This window comes from Balaenoptera ricei, chromosome 19 (assembly GCF_028023285.1).
Source record: "Balaenoptera ricei isolate mBalRic1 chromosome 19, mBalRic1.hap2, whole genome shotgun sequence".
Classification (NCBI taxonomy): Eukaryota; Metazoa; Chordata; class Mammalia; order Artiodactyla; family Balaenopteridae; genus Balaenoptera; species Balaenoptera ricei.
Genome location: NC_082657.1, coordinates 46,365,970 through 46,386,922, shown reverse-complemented (window position 1 = coordinate 46,386,922; position 20,953 = coordinate 46,365,970). Strand labels below are relative to the sequence as shown.

Here is a 20,953-nt window from a genome sequence, read left to right as displayed (position 1 = left end):
GTTTTTCATTTGAAAATCTAGAGTAGCGGTTCTCAACCCATTAAAGTTCCAAAAAATCTTTGGACCTTTTAATGCCCTAGCCTACTGAATTAAAGTCTATGGAGGAAGCAGAAACTAACACGCCATTGTAAAGCAATTATACTCCAATAAAGATGTTAAAAAAAAAAGATAAAATAAAATCTATGGAGGTAGACCTTAGGTATCGATATTATTAAAAAGCTCTCCAGGCTATTTCACTGTGCAGTTGGGATTGAGAACTACTGATCTAGAGCATTAACACCTGTTTTGGGGGTACAATTCTAGATGATTATGCTGACCTTATTTAACTGGGTAAATATAAGACACTGGGATTGGGAAAAGAGGGCCAATCTTTGGGCCCCAGCACAATCCATTATTTTCAGCCCTAGACTTCCCAGGAAATCCTCAAACTAAAATTCTAATATTTTTTCCAGCTTCTCAGTAATATTATATTATAAAATTCTTTATAATGACGGTTTTGGTGTATGGGACTAATCAATGGTTCATTAGGCAAAAAAATAAAAATTGTTTTTCAGGTTATACAAGTATGATACAATTTTAATAATTCAAACAACATAAAAGTAGCCTGCAATTGCACTTGGTGTTAGGGATGGAGTAAAAGCCGGGGGTGTCTTTGGCACAAATTACTCAGGAATAAAAGGCAATGCCCACTTCAACAGCTAAGATAAGGGTGTACATCTCTACCCAGTTCCTCCTCTCTCCCCTCTGTCCCTCTTCCAGGCTAAGACCAATCCCTCCACCTGTGTTTTGGATCCCATCCACTGTGATCCCAGATCCCAGAAACTGCCCAAGGTTGATTATTCCTTCTTCCTTTTGCATTTTCAACACCTCCCTCTAAGTCAGATCCCTTCCATTAACTTTTTTAGATGTTCAGGTCTCTCTCATTATTATAAGAAATGCCACTACTCAGCTCTTTACCTTCCTCTTTCTACCACTCCCATCCCCTCCTCTTCACAGCAAAACGTCTTAAAAGAGCTGTCTACACTCAGTTTATCCATGGTTCACCTTCCATTCAACCCTCAGCCCTCTGCAAGCTGCCAGTGCCATCACACCCCTAAGCGTCTCTCTCCAAGGGCGCCAATTATTTCCATGTACCTAAATCTGACCCACGTCTTTAGCTCTTGCCTTGATACTTGTAGGACTCACTGTTGGCTGTCTACCCAGATTTTATTTCTCCATTATTCCTTTACAGCCAAACTCCAATTTTATTCAGGTTTCTAGTCTCTCCTAATGTGTTTCAGGGAAGGACGACCTCAACTTCAAGGGAAGATAGCCTCTGGGCCAGTCAGAGCACAGCTTTCTCCTGGTGACTGCATTGGTCCAGGGTGTGCATATGAACCTATGACTGGGAAGAGAAGGCCCCCCCCGCTTTACGCTTGCTTTCTCTCTTCTATCTAAAATACATTTCTTAAATGTTTAATCTAATTTTAGCGGGCATTTTCTCTTAATTCCAGCCTAAACCATCCAACTGATACATTTAACCCTACTTGCTATTCCTCTCCTTGAAATCCTCTTCCTTAGGCTTCCGTGACACTTACTGTCCTCACCTGCCCTGGTTTTCCTTCTACTGCTCTGGCTACTACTTCACAATCTGCTAAGTGGCAGGGACATTGGCTTTTTCAGACCATGGGGATATTGTTGAGTGTAATTACGTATATTAAAGATTTAAGTAGTTCCCTACTTAAGTACTTTAAGTAGTTCCCTAATAGTAAAAAATTTAATAAAGCTAAGAGGAAAAAAAGGCTCATTAACTAATAATAAATAATAATAAATCTCATTGTTACACCAAGATGAATACTGGTAAATACAATCTATGTTTTCTACTTTGTGTCTTTTAAAATGAGAGACTGCTGGTGATTACCAATGTATCATGAAGAACAAAGACTCTAATGTTAGGACTTTCCTTGTGGTCCAGTGGTTAAGAATCCGCCTTCCAATGAATGGGACACAGGTTCGATCCCTGGTTGGGGAACTAAGATCCCACATGCCGCGGGGCAACTAAGCCCCGGCGCCACAACTACTGAGCCCACGCACTCCAGAGCCTGCGTGCCACGCTGCAACGAAAGATCCTGCGTGCTGCAACTAAGACCTGATGCAGCCAAAAATTAATTAATTAATTAATTTTTAAAAAAGGACTCTAATGTCAAAGTAAGTCTATGCTGCAAGTCCTGTTTCTGCTGCTCAGGGGCCAGTTACTTGGTAGGAGGGCTCTGGGGGCTCCAATGTTTCCAGTAAGACCCTTTAGCGGCTGCAGAGCTGTGTCACCCTGGGTTCCTCTGGGCCTTCCAGAACAACCCAGAAGAGACTGGGTTTTGCAGGGTGGGCTTTGAGTGGGCTGCCCAGGATGCTCTCAAAGAAAGGTTGAGGTAGCATTCTCTGTTACTGCATGGAAAAGCCAGCCCATCAAGTATAATCAGTGGGCTAATCACACTCAAGAGTTAAAAAAGAAGAACATGACGCTGTGCTCCTTTCTTATAGCTATTTGGTCAAAGGCATGAAGCAGGCCTTATTTGTTTCTACTTCTCTCATCACAAAGCATAGCACTTTGTAAACAATTAAACACTAAGCATTTGTTGATTTAATGAATTAAGAGAAACTGATAATGTATATGTCCTCCAGGAGTTTAATCTGCCCATAAGAATAAGTCATTTAGAGGAGGAAACGCAGGGGCTTAAGACACTGCATTTTGAAACGATCCCAGTTCAAGTTCCAGCCACACTAACCCAAATTCCTTTATCTTGAAAATGGAGGTAATAAAACTTGCCTTACAGAGTTGTGTGTTAGGGTTAGATGACACATGTGTCTCATTTATGACTTATAACAACCCCAACATGTACTTATTATTCTTTTTGTTTCTGTCTTTCCTACTTCAAAGGAAGGGGCTACACCTACCTTATTTATTTTAGTATAGTCAGTAAAAGCAGAGTATATACTCAATCAATATTTGTTGAGTAGAGGAACAAAAAGGATTTCAAGAGAATTTCTATGAAATTGAGAACAACATGGTTAAAGCAAACTTTTTTCATATATGCTAACACTCTAAATACTTTAAAATGCCCATTTTTCTTCTTCTCTTGCACATTCTCTGCATATTTTTTAATGCAACTCCTACCTATATCTTCTACTTCTTATTCTTCATATCACCAAGCTACAGAAATATAAAGTATCTTCATGAAGTTCAAGTATGATTTAAAAACTTCAACAGCTTGGGTAATTGTTATGATGAAATTAAGCTTTTAAAAGCATACTTATTAAAGTTCAAACAACTACACACACTAAAGTGTATGTATTTTCATATTTTCAATTCCTGTGACAAATGGAAAATGGTTTTATGTACCTGAGCGTGTTAACTGCATTCTCTGCCTAGTCATCTTAAAGTTATATTTGCTAGAAGGAAAAAGTCCTTGTGTACCAGAAGGATTACTGATCAATTCTACTCTAAGTATAATCTAATAAAGGCTTAAAACTAAATGCACATTATAAAGATAATGTATGGCATTCACTAGTCAAACCTTACAAGTAGTTATTGAAATTCTTCTAAATGCGTAAACTATAACCAAACACATAAGAGACAAAAAAAAGCTCAACTGATTTCTTTTTGTCAACTTCCTGACTTTCTTTAGACCATAAACACCTGAATATGTAGTACGATGTGCCTCAAATATAGTTTTAAATAAACCTTTCTGAATCTCCCAATAGTTTAACAGAAGGTGATAACATGCATCTGAAGGACATGCTGGCTTATGCATGTATGTGCACATACATGTATGTGTACACTAAGCATATACATCACGTTAAGACATAACAGACTAAGTGCCTACACGCATGAGTACATGCATGCACGCATGTACGCGCACACACACACAAACACATTTTAAAGAAATTCTGGTTCTCATCAAAGCAGTTTACTTTCAGCCAGTTTAATATTTCTGGCACAGCTCTAAATGCAGAGTAAGTGATTCATAAGTACATCAATTGATCTGAATTGTGGAAATGAAAGTATTACCAAGGTAATATTAAGATAGAGCTGTGAATGAGAACAAAAAAGTTCAAAGTTACCAAAAATTATGTTCTTTTGTCCGTTTAAAAATATAAGGAACCAGGTGGTCCTTATTCTCCCTCTCCTCAAGCCATCTGTATTTAAACAACTGTGAGCCAAGGACTGAATAGATTTTGGTTTCCTGTAATATGAAGTTTAGCTGCCAGACACCAAAGAAACAACACGAAACTAAAAAGTGTTAAAAAGCCACGTTGCACTCTTTGTTTTGGGAAGCATATCTCTCAGCATCCTTGAAGAAGATTATGGTGACCCCATATGCCAGCGATAAGTGTGCTGGCCTGACCCCTGGGACTCCACACAGGAACACAGAGCATCCAGACTTTCCAACTGAGGATTTCCCCGTCCCAGAAAGCACATTCTGAGGCCAAGACAAAAACCAGAGCCCCACAGTCCTTAATGTGGTGACCAACCACTCCATAGAGAAAATGGGTAGGAGACAGACAAGTGAGAAAGACACTGCTGATGTGGTGGCTTTGGTCAAAATCCAAGGTGGGATCTAGGCATTGGTGTCATTGCTTGAATCATCATTGTGGTTGTGAGGAAAATATAGAGTAGGTACTAAATAGTTGAAGAATTGTGCTACTTTGACAACATTGAAAAAGCTGTCCTTGTGCCAGTGTTAGAAGATGACCCATGGAAATGCTGCCCAGGCGGTTCTAAAGCCATGGAGATCCCTAACTTTCCAAAAGCAATGGAAAGGAATATAAATCACAAGACATTCTGCTCTCAAAACATTTTCTCTTTTTGTATAGATTTTGTAAAACTAGGTTTATAAAATAAAATACATAGAAAACAGGAGCAAAACTAAGTAAACCAACTTGCAATCAAGATATTCAAAGTAACTAAAACCATATTAGGGGGGCTTCCCTGGTGGCGCAGTGGTTGAGAATCTGCCTGCCAATGCAGGGGACATGGGTTCGAGCCCTGGTCTGGGAAGATCCCACATGCTGCGGAGCAACTAGGCCCGTGAGCCACAATTTACTGAGCCTGCGCGTCTGGAGCTTGTGCTCCGCAACAAGAGAGGCCATGACAGTGAGAGGCCCGCGCACCGCGATGAAGAGTGGCCCCCACTTGCCGCAACTAGAGAAAGCCCTCGCACAGAAACGAAGACCCAACACAGCCATAAATAAATAAATAAATAAACCCAAAAGTTAAAAAAAAAAAAAACCATATTAGAAACTGTAACTGTGTCTTCATTTTGACTACTCTCTGTTCTTGTTAAAATGAAAAGCAATCTGGAAATATCTATACATAACCATATACACAAATATACATGTATGAAACCATACTTCCAAATTCATATAGACAAGCCACAAGAGGGCGCTTCAACAATGGAAAGAGACCATGAGGCTTACTTCCTTTAGATGCTTATTTCAGTACCTACTGGGCAACACATTTTCAAACTTTGGAAAAGAGACTCCTATTCCAAATTCTCTTTATTTTTCTACAGCTATAAGCTTTGCCAGATGCTCATATTTTTAAGGGTGTCTATCCATGTTCCAAATCTTCTTAACCAGAGGGTCAATGCACCTAGTATTTAGTAAATGAGTCCTTACACTATAAAGATTTAAATAATGAACAGTAAAACTACCATGTTGTACAGAGAGTGTTGTAAATGTGTTCAGAGCCACATAAAAAGCTCATGAAAACTTTGCTACTGAAACAGAGAAACCCAGTTTCTTTCCATCGTGATCACTTTAAGGTGCCTTATTTCAGAACATTTTTAAGTCTGGCATACAGGATAATGGTTTTTACTTTTTTTTTTTTTTTTTTTGGTTTTTACTTTAAAATAAAGTATAACAGTTCCATTTAATTACTATTAGAAATGAAATGCTAGGATCTGTACCTAGAGAGACTTCCTTGATCAGCTCAGCAGCAGCATGGCAACCCTGAACAAGTATCCGGGTCCAGGTCGATAGATCCCGATGCGTCTCCACCCGGAAGAGATGCATCTCAATGCCCTGCCGAGAGCCTGTCCTGGTAGCAAACGTAAGGTCAGATCCAAGTGAGGGTGATCGACATCCGGAGCCAGAATGAACCAACCTAGAACCACAAACAAAGATCAAAATTAATGCACTGTCAGAGGAAAATGTCAGCAATTTATGCTGATTAATAAGCAGAAAATTATAAAAGCCATCAGCAGTTTTTAGATAAGTATATTTCAAAACAAGATTATAGTCTTTGAAGTAGATACCATTCTGTTTTCCCATAAAATGACCCCTGGTGTCACAGGCAGAACACTAGGCTGGATGGCCCAAGGCCCCAGTTTCCCATTAGCTTTTTTTATGCTCCCAAGAGGCCACCCGTATCAAAAGAAGATTCAATTTTGATTAAGAAATAGGCCCCCACACATGCGTATCCTCCCCCATTATCAGTATCACCAGCATGGCACTTTTTTACCAAGGATAAACCTATACCAACACATCATAATCACTCAAAGTCCAGAGTCTAATTTAGGGTTCACTCTTGGTGTTGTGTATTCTATAGGTTTTGACAAATATATAAAGACATATAGCCATCACTATAATATACAGAGAATTTCCATTGCTCTGAAAATCCTCGGTGCACTGCCTATTCATCGTCCCTCTCCCTACAACCACTCATCTTTTTATTATCTCCATAGTCGTGTTTTTTCCAAAATGTCACAGTATAAAGCCTTGTCAGATTGGCTTCATTCACTTAGTAATATGCATTCAAGGTTCCTCCATGTCTTTTCAGGCTTGATAGCTCATTTTTTTTTAGCGCTGAATTGTCTGGGTCTACCACAGTTTATTTATCCATTCACCTACTGAAGGATGCCTTGGTTGCTTCCAAGTTTTGGCAATTAAGAATAAAGCTGAGTATACCAGAAACTAACACATTGCAAATCAACTATACATCAATTAAAAAAAAAAGAATAAAGTGGCTATAAACATCTTTGCATAGGTTTTTTTTTTTAATATAATTTTTCAACTCCTTTGGGTAAACCAAGGAGTGGAATTTCTGGGTTGTATGGTAAGAAAATGTTTGTAAGAAACCACCAAACTCTGTCAAAGTGGCTGTACCATTTTGCATTCCCACCAGCATTGTATGAGAGTTCCTGTTGCTCCATATCCTCGCCAGTGTTTGGTGTTGTCAGTGTACCGGATACTGGCTATTCTAATAAGTGTGTAGTGGTATCTCGTTGTTTTAATTTGCATTTCCCTGATGATATATTACGTGAAACATATTTTCATATTCTTATTTGCGATCTGTATATTTTCTTTGGTGGGGCGTCTATTCATGTTGTCCTTGGCCCATTTTTTAATGAAGTTGTTTGTTTTCTTTTTTTTTTTTCTTTGGCCTGTGCCCCATGGCTTGCAGGATCTTATTTCCCCGACCAGGGATCGAACCCATGCTCCCTGCAGTGGAAACATGGAGTCCTAACCACTGGACGGCCAGGGAATTCCCAAGTTGTTTGTTTTCTTACTGTTGAGCTTCAATAGCTCTTTGTATTATTTTGGATAACATTTATCTGATGTGTCTTTTGCGAATATTTTTTTCTAGTCTGTGCCTTCTCTTCTAATTCTTTGACACTGTCTTTCACAGAACAGAAATTTTTAGTTTTAATGAAGTCCAGCTTATTAATTATTTCTTTCATAAATCATGCCTTTGGTGTTGTATCTAAAAAAGCCATTACAATACCCAAGGTCATCTAGGTTTTCTCCTGTTACCATCTAGGAGTTTTATAGTTTTGCAATTTACACTTAGGTCTATGATCCATTTTGAGTTAATTCTGGTGAAGGGCAAAATTTTTTTACATGTGGATATCTAGTTGTTCTAGCACAATTCGTTGAAAAAGACTATATTTGTTCCATTGTAGTGCCTTTGCTCCTTTGTCAAAGATTAGCTGATGATATTTACAGGGGTCTATTTCTGAGCTCTCTATTCTGTTTCACTGATCTATATATTTGTCTGTTCTTTCATCAACACTACACTGTCTCGATTACTGCAGCTTTATAGTAAGTCTTGAAGGTGGGTAACATCAGTCCTCCAACTTTGTTCTTCAATTTTGTGTTGGCTATTCTGGGTCTTTTGCCTCTCCATATAAACTCTAGAATCAGTTTGTCAATATCCATAAAATAACTTGCTAAAATTCTGACTGGGATTGCATTGAATCTATAGATCAATTTGGGAAAAACTGACGTCTTGAAAATATTGTCTTCCTATCCATGAACATGGAATATCTATTTATTTAGTTCTTCTTTGATTTTGTTCATCAGAGTTTTGGAGTTTTCCTCATATAGATCTTGAACATATTTTGTTAGATTTATATTTAAGTATTTCATTTTGGGGGGTGCTAATGTAAATGGCATTGTGTTTTTAATTTCAAATTCCACTTGTTCATTGTTAGTATATAGGAAAGCAATTGACTTTTGTCCACTGACCTTGTATCCTGCAACCATGCCATAAGAGCTTATTAGTTCCAGGAGTTTTTTGCCAATTCTTTTCAATTTTCTATATAGATGATCATGTCTTCTGAGAACAAAGATAGTTTTATGTCTTCCTTTTCAATCTGTATACCTTTTACTTCCTTTTCTTGCCTTACTGCATTAGCAAGGACTTCCAGTATGATGTTGAAAGGAGTGGCAAAAGGGGAACATCCTTGCCTTGGGCCTGATCTTAGTGGAAAAGCTTTGTGTTTCTCATCATTAAGTATGATGTTAGCTGTAGATTTTTTGTAGGTAGTCATTATCAAGTTGAGGACGTTCTCATTTATTCTTAGTTTACTGAAAGTTTTAATCATGAATGGGTGTTGCATTTTGTCAAATGCTTTTCCTGTATCTCCTGATATGATACGATTTTTCTTCTTCAGCTTGTTGACGTGATGGATTACACAAATTCATTTTCTTTTCTTTTCTTTTTTTTGTGGTGGGGTGGTCACGCCATGCAGCATGTGGGATCTTAGTTCCCTGACCAGGGATCAAACCCGTGCCCCCTGCAGTGGAAGTGTGGAGTCTTAACCACTGGACCGCCAGGGAAGTCCCTACGCAAATTGATTTTCAAACGTTGAACCAGCCTTGCATATCTAAAATAAATTCCACTTGGTTGTGATGTATAATTCTTTTTATACTTTTTTGGATTAGATTTGATAGTATTGTTTTGAGGATTTTTACATCTATGTTCATGAGAGATATTGGTCTGTATTTTTCTTATAATGTCTCTGTCTGGTTTTGGTATTAGCATAATGCTAGTCTCATAGAATGAGTTAGGAAGTATTCCCTCTGCTTCAATCCTTTGAAAGAGACTGTAGGGAATTTCTTCCTTAAATGTTTGGTAGAATTCACCAGTGAACTCATCTGGGTCTGGTGCTTTCTGTTTTGGAAGACCTTACACTCTTCCCAAAAATTAACTCAAAATAGATCTTAGAGCTAAACGTAAAATGTAATAGTAAAACATTACATTAAATGTAAAACTTCAAGAAGACTTTTTTTTTTATATAAATTTATTTTATTTTAGGCTGCGTTGGGTCTTTGTTGCTGCGCATGGGCTTTCTCTGGTTGCGGCGAGCGGGGGCTACTCTTCGTTGCGGTACGCGGGCTTCTCATTGCGGTGGCTTCTCTTGTTGTGGAGCACAGCTCTAGGCATGCGGGCTTCAGTAGTTGTGGCACGCAGGTTCAGTAGTTGTGGCTCACGAGCTCTAGAACACAGGCTCAGTAGTTGTGGCACACGAGCTTAGTTGCTCCGCAGCATGTGGGATCTTCCCGGGCCAGGGCTCGAACCCGTGCCCCCTGCCTTGGCAGGCAGATTCTTAACTGTTGCGCCACCAGGGAAGCCCAAGAAGACATTTTAACAGAAAATCTAAGTAATCTAAAAAGATACAACACCAAAAGCATGATCCATAAAGGAAAAAAATGATTAAGTTGGACTTCATTAATTAAAAACATTTGCTCTTTGAAAAACACTGTTAAGAGAATGAAAAGACAAGCCACAAAGTAGAAGAAAATTTATGAAAACATATACCTGGTAAAGGACTGTATCCAAAATACACAAAGAACTTTTTTTTTAAGAGATCACTTTTTTTAAAAATTAATTAATTAATTAATTTTATTTTTGGCTGCATTGGGTCTTCGTTGCTGTGTGCGTGGGCTTTCTCTAGTTGTGGTGAACAGGGGCCACTCTTTGTTGCAGTGCGTGGGCTTCTCATTGTGAAGGCTTCTCTTGTTGCGGAGCACAGGCTCTATGCATGCGGGCTTCAGTAGTTGTGGCAAAAGGGCTCAGTAGTCGTGGGTCGTGGGCTCTAGAGCGCAGGCTTAGTAGTTGTGGCATACGCGCTTACTTGCTCCGCAGCATGTGGGATCTTCCTGGATCAGGGATTGAAACCGTGTCCCCTGCACTGGCAGGCAGATTCTTCACCACTGCACCACCACAGAAATCCCCACAAAGAACTCTTAAAACTCTACTTGCCTATTCAATATTCATTCTCTCATTCTTCCTAAAAAAATAGAAAGCTGCCTTTATCCCGAATGACAACATGCACAGATAAAAGAGTATTTCCCAAACTTCTTTGAAGAAAGAGATGTCCAATGAATTGCAAGCTGTTAATGGGTAGGATTACCAGAAAAGCCCCACAACTGGAGAACAAGGCAGCAGCTATGTGCCCCTTCTGTTCTTTTCCTCTTCTTCCTCCTGCCTACAATTTGGATATGATGGCTAAAGCTTCCAGTAACCATCTTGAGCCATGAAGCAACCTTGAAGGGTAGAAACCTCTTGCTAAGGACGGCTGATTTCTTTTACATAAGAAAGAAATAAACATCTATTTTATTATTTTATGTTACTTTTGCTACAGAGTGTGCTTCCTAGTTATCATAAATATGCAAATGATGTGTTAAATAGGCAGTCAGAATATAAGTCTGTGATTCTGTCTGGAGATATAAATTTGGGAGTTGTCAGTGTATAAGAGATATTTCAAGCTATGGTAACAGATACAATCACCAGAGGGACAGGGTAGTTGATAGAGAAGAGATCTGAGCCCTGAAATAAGCCAATGTATAGAAATCCAAGGGAATTCCCTGGCGGTCCAGTGGTTAAGACTCTGCGTTTCCAATGCAGGGGGCCCGAGGTTCAATTTCTGGTCAGGGAACTAAGATCCCTTTTTTTTTCTTTTTGGCATGCTGCGGGCCAAAAAAAAAAGAAAAGAAGAAAAGAAATCTGGAAGATAAGGAGAGATCAACAAAGGGGGATAAGAAAGTGTGGACAGGGAGTTTAGTGGAGAACTGACAGAACCAGGAGAAACCACTAAAAAAGTACAAAAAAAGGAGCTGCAAAAAATTTTTTTCAAATACTTTCAGTAATTATACTGTTGGTGATAATGTTGTAGTAGTAATAATAGTAGTACTATTCTGATATGTAATGTGGGATAAAGCAAATGAGCAATTATGGGATGTTCTAATGTGATCATCTCTGGTGTCCTTAAGATCTGCAATTCGGGATATGGGAAAAAGGAAAACCAGATGTAAGACAGAAGACGTTAAGTGATTACACTGTAGTCTCAAACTTGAAATGGAGTATCAGTGTGAACTCACTATGTATTTTATGTTTAAAATATATATATATATGTATATATATACACTTACACATACTTCCTACCTCTGTGCATCAACAAAGGCCTATAAACAATAACTAATCCAATAGCAACAAATGTAGTTAGTGCCCAAATTGAACCCCCATCCCCTCAAAAAAAAAAGAAAGTGAGGCTTCTTGGAAAATGTCAGATCTAGAGCAGAAAATACACAAGTTAAGTCCAGAGTATTCTATCATAATGGATAATATGGCAATTCTCAAACACTTTTATATAAAAGTCCTGTCAAAAAGGCTGAGAAGTCCACCTGAAGAGCTACCACTGGCTAAAGATAGGACCATTTTTGAGCATCAACAAGGACAAACTACAATGGATATTAAACTTATAATTTCACAATGATTTTTTTTAAAAAATTGACTGGTTCCTCCAAAAGTTAAATGTTACCGTATGATCCAACAATCCCACTCCTAGGTATATACCCAGGAGAAATGAAAACATATATTAGCATAAAAATTTGTTCACAAAAGTTCATAGCAGTATTATTCATAATAGCCAAAAAGTGGAAATAGTCCAAATGTCCATCAACTGATAAGTGGATAAACAAAATGTGGTACATCCATACAATGGAATATTATTCAGCCATAAAAAGGAAACTTTGGAACTACTTGGTTACAACTCTTGACTCCCATTCACTTAAAATATGATACTACTCTACTACATTAAAAAAAAAATGATGCACCATCTTTTTACTTTAAAAAGTGAGTTCTAGGGACTTCCCTGGTTGCACAGTGGATAAGACTCTGCACTCCCAATGCAGGGGGCCTGGATTCAATCCCTGATCAGGGAACTAGATCCCACATGCATGCCGCAACTAAGAGTTCGCATGCCATAACTAAGGAGCCCTCGTGCCGCAACTAAGGAGCTGGTGAGCTGTAACTAAGGAGCCTGCCTGCTGCAACTAAGGAGCCCGCCTGCCACAACTAAGACCCAGTGCAACCAAATAAATAAATAATTTTTTTTTTTTTTAAAGTGAGGTCTAGGAACCCCCTGGCGATCCAGTGGTTAGGACTCAGCACTTTCACTGCTGTGGCCTGGGTTCAATCCCTGGTTGGGGAACTAAGATCCCACAGACTGCACAGTGTGGACAAAAAAAAAAAAAAAAAGAGTTCCAACTCATTTGGCGGGGGGATAAGTAATAACGCCCCTTGAAATACTTTTAGATGTAACAAAATGAGAGCTTGAGCTAAGCATTTTGGGAAGAACATTCAAATCAAGTATGGGACAGCAATGAAACAAAGTAGAGAAGAGAAAAAACATTGGGAAACATAAGCAAGAAAGACCCTTAGAGTTTCTATCATATATCATACATATTCTGCCCCATGAGATGTTCATGAGAACAGGGTTTCAAGGTCAAAGATAAGAAATGTGACATTCATGAACTAAAAACCATTTTCAGATAAAAGGGAAAGAACAGAGCTTCATGTGCCGCTCCCCATTGCTTGCATTACCACCTTAACCATCCCCGCCCCGCCCTCCCCCGCCCAGTCCACGGAAAAATGTCTTCCACAAAACCAGTCCCTGGTGCCAAAAAGGTTGGGGACCACTGGTTTAAAACATATTTTAAAAATCCCTTCAACTAACAGTGAAAAACTTGCAACAAATAAAATCTTAATCCCAGATGGCTTTGCTAATGAATTCTACCAAATATTTAAAGAAGAATCAATGCCAATTCTTTATAAAGTCTTCCAAAAAAACAGAAGAGGCAGGAATACCTCCCAACTCTTTCTATGAGGCCAGTAATATCCTAACACCCAATCCAAAGACGTCTCAAGAAAAGAAAACTACAGACCAATATCATTTATAAATATAAGACACGAAAATCCTCATCAAATTATTAGCAAATTGAATCCAGCATGACCAAATAAGATTTATCTCAGAAGTGCAAGGTTGTTTTAATGTCCAAAAATCAATATGTAATTGATTTATAAATTAATTTGATTTAAAAAATTATTTTTAAATTGACTGATTTATAAATTGATAAGTAAAACCATATAAATAGAGTAAAGGACAGAACCCACATGATCACTGTAATAGACATGGAAAAAACATTTTAACAAAGCCAAAACCTTTCCATGATGAAAATACTCAACAAACATGGAATAAAAGGGAACTTCCTCACCTGGATACAGTGTATCTATAAAAAAAACCCCAGAGCTAACATCATACTTAATGGTAAAAGATTGAATGTTTTCCCCCTAAGAACAGGAAAAAGACAAGGATGCCTGCTTACGCTACTTCTATTAAAAATTGTACTGTGGACTTCCCTGGTGGTGCAGTGGTTAAGAATTTGCCTGCCAATGCAGGGAAACATGTTCGAGCCCTGGTCCAGGAAGATCCCACATGCCACGGAGCAACTAAGCCTGTGTGCCACAACTACTGAGCCTGCGCTCTAGAGCCCGCGAGCCACAACTACTGAAGCCCGTGCGCCTCGAGTCTGCTCGGCAGTAAGAGAAGCCACTGCAATGAGAAGCACGCACATTGCAACAGAGAGTAGCTCCCACTTGCCACAACTAGAGAAAGCCCACGAGCAGCAACTAAGACCCAACGCAGCCAAAAATAAATTGAAAATAAAAATTGTACTGGAGGGAATTCTGTGGCGGTCCAGTGGTTAGGACTCAGCACTTTCACTGCTGTGGCCTGGGTTCAATCCCTGGTCAGGGAACTAAGATCCTGCAAACTGCACAGCACGGTCAAAAAGATACATACATACATACATACATACATACATACATAAATAAATATTGTACTGGAGAGTCTGGCCAGAGCAATTAGGCAAGAAAATGAAGTAAAAGGCGCCTAGAATGGAAAGGAAGTGGTAAAAACTATCTCTTGTTTGCAGATGACATGATCTTGTACATAGAAGGTCCTAAGGAATCTACTAAAAACCTATTAGAATAATAAACAAGCTGAGCAAGATTGTAGGATATAAGATCAAGATATAAAAATCAATGTATTGATGGAATACACTAGCAATGAACAATTCAAAAAGAAAAATAAGAAAACAATTCATTTACAATAGCATTAAAATTTAATACTACTTAAGAATAAATTTAACGAAAGAAGTATAAAACTTGTACTCTGAAAACTACAAAACATTGCTGAAAGAAATAAAAGAAAACCTAAATAAATAAAAAGATATCCTGTATCATGGATTGGAAGACAATATTTTTAAGATGGCAATACTCCCTAGATTGATCTACAGATTCAATGCAATGCCTATCAGAATTTCGTCTTTTTTTTGTTTGTTTGTTTGCAGAAATTGACAAACTGACCATAAAATCCATAGGTAAATGCCAGAGATTCTGAATTGTCAAAATAATCTTGAAAAAGAACAAAGTTGGAGGACTCACACTTCTGATTTCAAAACTTACCACTAAACTATAAAATTGAGAGTCAAGAAATAAACTCTCACATTTATGATCAACTGATTTTTGACAAGGATGTCAAGGGACTTCAATGGAGAAAGAAGTCTTTTCAATAAATGGTACTGTGATAATTGGATTTTCACATGCAAAAGAATAAAGTTTGACCACTACTTCACACCATATAAAAAAACTGACTTCATTTGGATAAAAGAATGAAATGTAGAGCTAAAACTATAAAACTTTTAGAAGAGAACACAGGATTAAGTCTTTGTGACATTGGATTAGGGAAAGCCTTCTTAGATATAACACAAAAAATGCAAGCGATATAAGGCTGATAAATTGGACTTCATCAAAATTAAAAACTTCTGTGCTTCAGATGACACTATCAAGAAAGTGAAAAGAGGGACTACCCTGGTGGCGCAGTGGTTAAGAATCCTCCTGCCAGTGCAGGGGACATGGGTTTGAGCCCTGGTCCGGGAAGATCCCACATGCTGTGGAGCAACTAAGCCCAAGCTCCACAACTGCTGAGCCTGTGCTCTAGAGCCCGTGAGCCACAACTACTGAGCCTACGTGCCAAAACTACTGAGTCCACGTGCCACAACTACTGAAGCCTGCTCGCCTAGAGCCCATGCTCCGTTACAAGAGAAGCCACCACAATGAGAAGCCCGTGCACCACTCACCACAACTAGAGAAAGCCCACACACAGCAACGAAGACCCAACACAGCCAAAAAAACAAAAAAATCATATGTTCACACAAAAAGTTGTACCTGAGTGTTATAGCAGCATTATGCATAACAGTCTAGTCAAAAAAGTGGAAATAACTCAAATGGCCATCAACTGATGAATGTGCTATATCCATACAACGGAATATCATTAAGCCTTGAAAAGGAATGAAGTTGTGGCACGTGCTCCAACGTGGATAAACCTTGAAAACATTACACAAAGTGAAAGAAGTCAGACATAAAGGGCTATATAACATGATTCCACATATATGCAATGTTCAGAACAGGCCAAATCTATAGAGCCAGAAAGTAGATTTGTGGTTGCTTGGGCCTGGGGGAGGGGAAAATGAAGAGTGACTATGAACGGGTGGGTAAGGAATTTCTTTTTGGGGTGATAAAAGTGTCCTAATATTGATTGCGTAACTCTGTGAACATATTAAAAACCATTAAACTTTATACTTTAAATGGGTGAACTGTATGGTATGTGACATATCACAATAAAGCTGCTAAAAAAGTAACAGTGAAGTATACATATGGAAAAAAAGAAGAGAAAGCAGTTCTCTTTAAAGTCATTAAACTATTCAACACTTTGTTTCATGACAACCATTTAATATAGTTTAATTTATTCACTTCTTCCAAAAATATTTTCCCTATTTTTAACAAGTTCAAAGTAGATCAGTATAACAGAACAAACACACTACCTCACTATAAGGAATCACTCAGCAGATAATGTTTTCCACATAGGATTTTTAAAAACTTGGGTGAGAAATGTATACCAAAGAGAAATAAATAAAATGGTTTGTTCTTAGCTTCACTGTAGGCTGTATACCTGTAATATTTTTCTACAAATTTGCTGGTTCCTTCCTGTACTCCTCTAGCAGTAACCTGAGCAAGATGACATCTAAGAGTAAATGGATGCGCCTTCACGTTTCCTTTCGTTGCCAGGGAGTCACTACTGGTTCAGATAAAAGACAAGCGTGTGTCTCTCAAGGAAAAGGCAGTTTCTTCTGATCTACCAACTGGTTTAGCCAAGTTAATTACTATAGTTCTCAGCCCTGGCTCTACACTAGAATCACCTGGTGCAGAGCTTTTAAATATTACTGATGTCTGGCTCCCATCCTCAAACATTCAGATTTAACTGGTCTAGGGTGGGGCCCAGTCAACCTTATTTTACTAAAAGTTCTCCAGATGATTCAAATGTGTAGCCACAGTTGAGAAGCACAAAACTAATGGTTTGCCAACTTTTTGGTCCAAGGACCCTTCAACACTCTTAAAAACTGAGGGGGCTTCCCTGGTGGTGCAGTGGTTAGGAATCCGCCTGCCGATGCAGGAGACACGGGTTCAAGCCCTGGTCTGGGAAGATCCCACATGCTGCAGTGCAACTAAGCCCATGCACCACAACTACTGAGCTTGTGCGCTAGAGCCCGCGAGCCACAATTGCGGAGCCCGTGTGCCACAACTACTGAAGCCCACGCACCTAGAGCCCGTGCTCCCAACAAGGGAAGCCACCACAATGAGAAGCCCACGCTCCACGATGAAGAGTAGCCGCTGCTCGCCGCAACTGGAGAAAGCCTGAGCTTAGCAACAAAGACTCAACGCAGCCAAAAATAAAAATAAATGAAATAAAATAAATTTATTAAAAAAAAAAGTGTTTAAAAACTACTGAGTACTCCAAGACACTTTTCTTCATATGGATTATATGTACTGATATTTACTATAATGAGAAATTAAAACTGAGAAATTTTAAAAATATTAATTTAAAAATAAAAAATAACAAACTGGTTAGATAATATAAATAACTTATTTTTATTAAAATATTTTCCAAAACAACAACAAAACATTAATGTGAAGAGTAGCATTGTCTTAAATTTTTTGCAAATCTCTTTAATATCCAGCTTAATAAAAGAGAGCTGAATTCTTTTTTTTTTTTTAATTGATTTATTTATTTATGGCTGTGTTGGGTCTTTGTTTCTGTGCGAGGGCTTTCTCCAGTTGCGGCGAGCAGGGGCCACTCTTCATCGCGGTGCACGGGCCTCTCACTATCGCGGCCTCTCTTGTTGCGGAGCACAGGCTCCAGACGCGCAGGCTCAGTAATTGTGGCTCACGGGCCCAGTTGCTTCGCGGCATGTGGGATCTTCCCAGACCAGGGCTTGAACCCGTGTGCCCTGCATTGGCAGGCAGATTCTCAACCACTGTGCCACCAGGGAAGCCCGAGAGCTGAATTCTTATATGTGCTTCTGCATTCTGCTGCAGTATGCAGTTTAAGTATGCCGAGCCTCACACAGCTAGGCAGTTGCACAAGGAAGGAGTATTTAATAGCCTTTTCAGATAATTGTGGTTATCTTTCTGTCTACCAAACCAAAACTCAACAAGCGGATTCTTAAAGGTTAGTTGCAATGTAGGATCTGAAAACTTATCAATAAAGTTTTCATATCCTGTTACATTAAAAATCCTTTGGGGGCTTCCCTGGTGGCGCTGTGGTTGAGAGTCTGCCTGCCAATGCAGGGCACACGGGTTCGAGCCCTGGTCTGGGAAGATCCCACATGCCGCGGAGCAACTGGGCCCGTGAGCCACAATTACTGAGCCTGCGCATCTGGAGCTTGTGCTCCGCAACAAGAGAGGCCGCGATAGTGAGAGGCCCGCGCACCGCGATGAAGAGTGGCCCCCGCTTGCCACAACCGGAGAAAGCCCTCGCACAGAAACGAAGACCCAACACAGCCATAAGTAAATAAATAAAAAAAAAAAAAAAAAAAAAAAAAATCCTTTGGTCTCTCTTGCAGCTTGAATAGATCTTTCTTATCCTTGCATGATTTTGTAGCATCATGTATTGGTCATTTGGAATATATTTTTTCATTGAGTTATGCACATTTTCCAAATGTTAAAAGCATTTTATTATATCAAAAAGTCACATTTGCTAGTATCACCAATGATCTCATTAGACAAGTCGTTAAGTATTGGGAAGCTATCAAACTCACAGAGACAGATACTAGTTTTCCAGAATTCTAATTTTTGTTTGAAAGCTAGAAATTTATAATTGTTAACAAATACCATCAGTATTTTCCTTAAATGATAAATTCATTTTGGTTATTTTAGGAAAAAAAATGTCTGACAAATACCCAAGTCTGACCAGCCACAGTTTGTCAGCCAGTTGTTTTTTCAAGTGAAAAATGGTGTTGCATGAAAAACCCCGCTAGTTCAGCTTGCACCTCAACCACATATGCTTTCCTCTGCAACAACTCTCATACCTCAGTATGCAGCCGAAGTGGACTCTGAGCACTTCTCATTTCATCTCACAGATTATTAACAAGATGAGTACTCAAGGGTTGAGATTAAATATAACTAGTAATTTTTACTGCTTCAACAAAGACATTTTGAGGTTAAACTGGCATGTTTTCTCCCTGCAAGTCCATACAGTTTGGTGCCAACTGCCTTGATTCATGCTAAGGTACCAGCAATTTTACCAACCCTCAGTGCAAATGTCAACAATGAAAAAAGCAAACAACATCTTAGTATTACTGTGAAAATAGTTTTGAACTTACAGACACCCTGAAGAAGGAATCCCCAGAGGTCCATGAAAGTATAATTTGAGAACCACCTCCCTGGGCTGATCCCTGTAGAACCAACATGCCAATTACACATTAGCTATCTCAGCAAGAGTTAAATAAGTTTCAAAACTACTCCACATATGATCCAAGTAAGACAAAGTATGAGGAAAGTGACAGGGTGTATTCTACCATATTCAGTTTGATTGCTAATCCCAAATCAGACATTAAAAAATATAAAGTCCAGGAGAATTTTTCCTACAGATTTGATTATGAAATATTTGGCAGAGGGAATCTAATTCAAACCAGCTGCTGGACTCTTGCTGCACAGCAGTTGGTTAGAACACACTGCCAAAAGGCCCCTTAAGTGGGGAGGCCAGATGAGCTCATGCAAAGGCGTTTCAGCAGCTTTTGCCCCATAAGTCCCATAAGCACAACCCCCCTCAATTTTCCACATCATAAAGTAGCCACACTTTCTCTGGATCATTTTCTTTTCCAGTCAAAGAAAGATTATAGGAAAAGACTACAAAATTTACATCCTGCAAAATCCACGGCACCTATATCTATTTTTCTACCTGTATCCTGTACCTGGCTTTAACCTCAAGAAATGTGTAAAATAAAAATCCTCTTCATTTATCACTTTCATGTTTTTACTTAATTCCTCAACCATCCCGAAATATCAGCTATTAAGTAAACACACACACACACCTTTGGTTTCCAAGAATCTATAAATGTGCAATCCAATATAAATGGTTAACTCATGTTAATTTATATCACACTAACAGTGTTCTTTGATTTTTAAAATTTATTTTATTTATTTATTTTCGGCTGTGTTGGGTCTTCATTGCTGGGTGCAGGCTTTCTCTAATTGTGGTGAGCGGGGGCTACTCTTCGCTGAGGTGCGCAGGCTTCTCATTGCGGTGACTTCTCTTGTTGCGGAGTACGGGCTCTATGTGTGCGGGCTTCAGTAGCTGTGGCACGCGGGTTCAGTAGTTGTGGCCCATGGGCTCTAGAGCGCAGGCTCAGTAGTTGTGGCGCATGGGCTTAGTTGCTCTGCGGCATGTGGGATCTTCCGGACGAGGGCTCGAACCCGTGTCCCCTGCATTGGCAGGTGGATTCTTAACCACTGCGTCACCAGGGAAGCCCTTCTTTGATTTTTTTTTTTTAATTTACTTATTTTATTTATTTATTTTTGGCTGCACTGGGTCTTCGTTGCTGCGTGCGGGCTTACTCTAGTTGTAGCAAGCGGTGGCTTCTCTTGTTGTGCAGCACGGGCTCTAGAGCGCAGGCTCAGTAGTTGTGGTGCACAGGCTTAGTTGCTCCGCAGCATGTGGGATCTTCGTGGACCAGGGCTCGAACCCATGTCCCCTGCACTGGCAGGTGGATTCTTAACCACTGCACCACCAGGGAAGTTCCCTTCTTTGATTTTTGAACTGCAATTAATTCTTAATTTATCAGGGACTATCTACCTTTGCTATTGGATCATCAGAGTCCTTAATCTTTTCCTTCTCTATATGTTTATGTTACCCTTGTGTGTGTGTGTGTCTCATCCACTCATAAGAACATGTTCCAAAGTACTAGAATTAGTGAAAGTGAACATTCAGCCCTTTCTCATTACTCATAT

At 39.2% G+C, this 20,953-nt stretch overlaps 1 protein-coding gene across 2 annotated transcripts in view; it reads right to left on the bottom strand.

The window, feature by feature from the left end:
- Positions 1 to 20,953, bottom strand: part of SNTB2 (syntrophin beta 2) — a 104,700-nt gene that overhangs the window by 14,188 nt on the left and 69,559 nt on the right. For both annotated transcript variants that reach the window (XR_009499113.1, XM_059905281.1), the window contains exon 5: positions 5,946 to 6,142. Coding sequence is in view for 1 of the 2 variants with exons in the window: in XM_059905281.1 (XP_059761264.1) it covers positions 5,946 to 6,142 (197 nt within the window). In the remaining variant the exon portion in view is untranslated. The remainder of the gene's footprint in view (positions 1 to 5,945; positions 6,143 to 20,953) is intronic.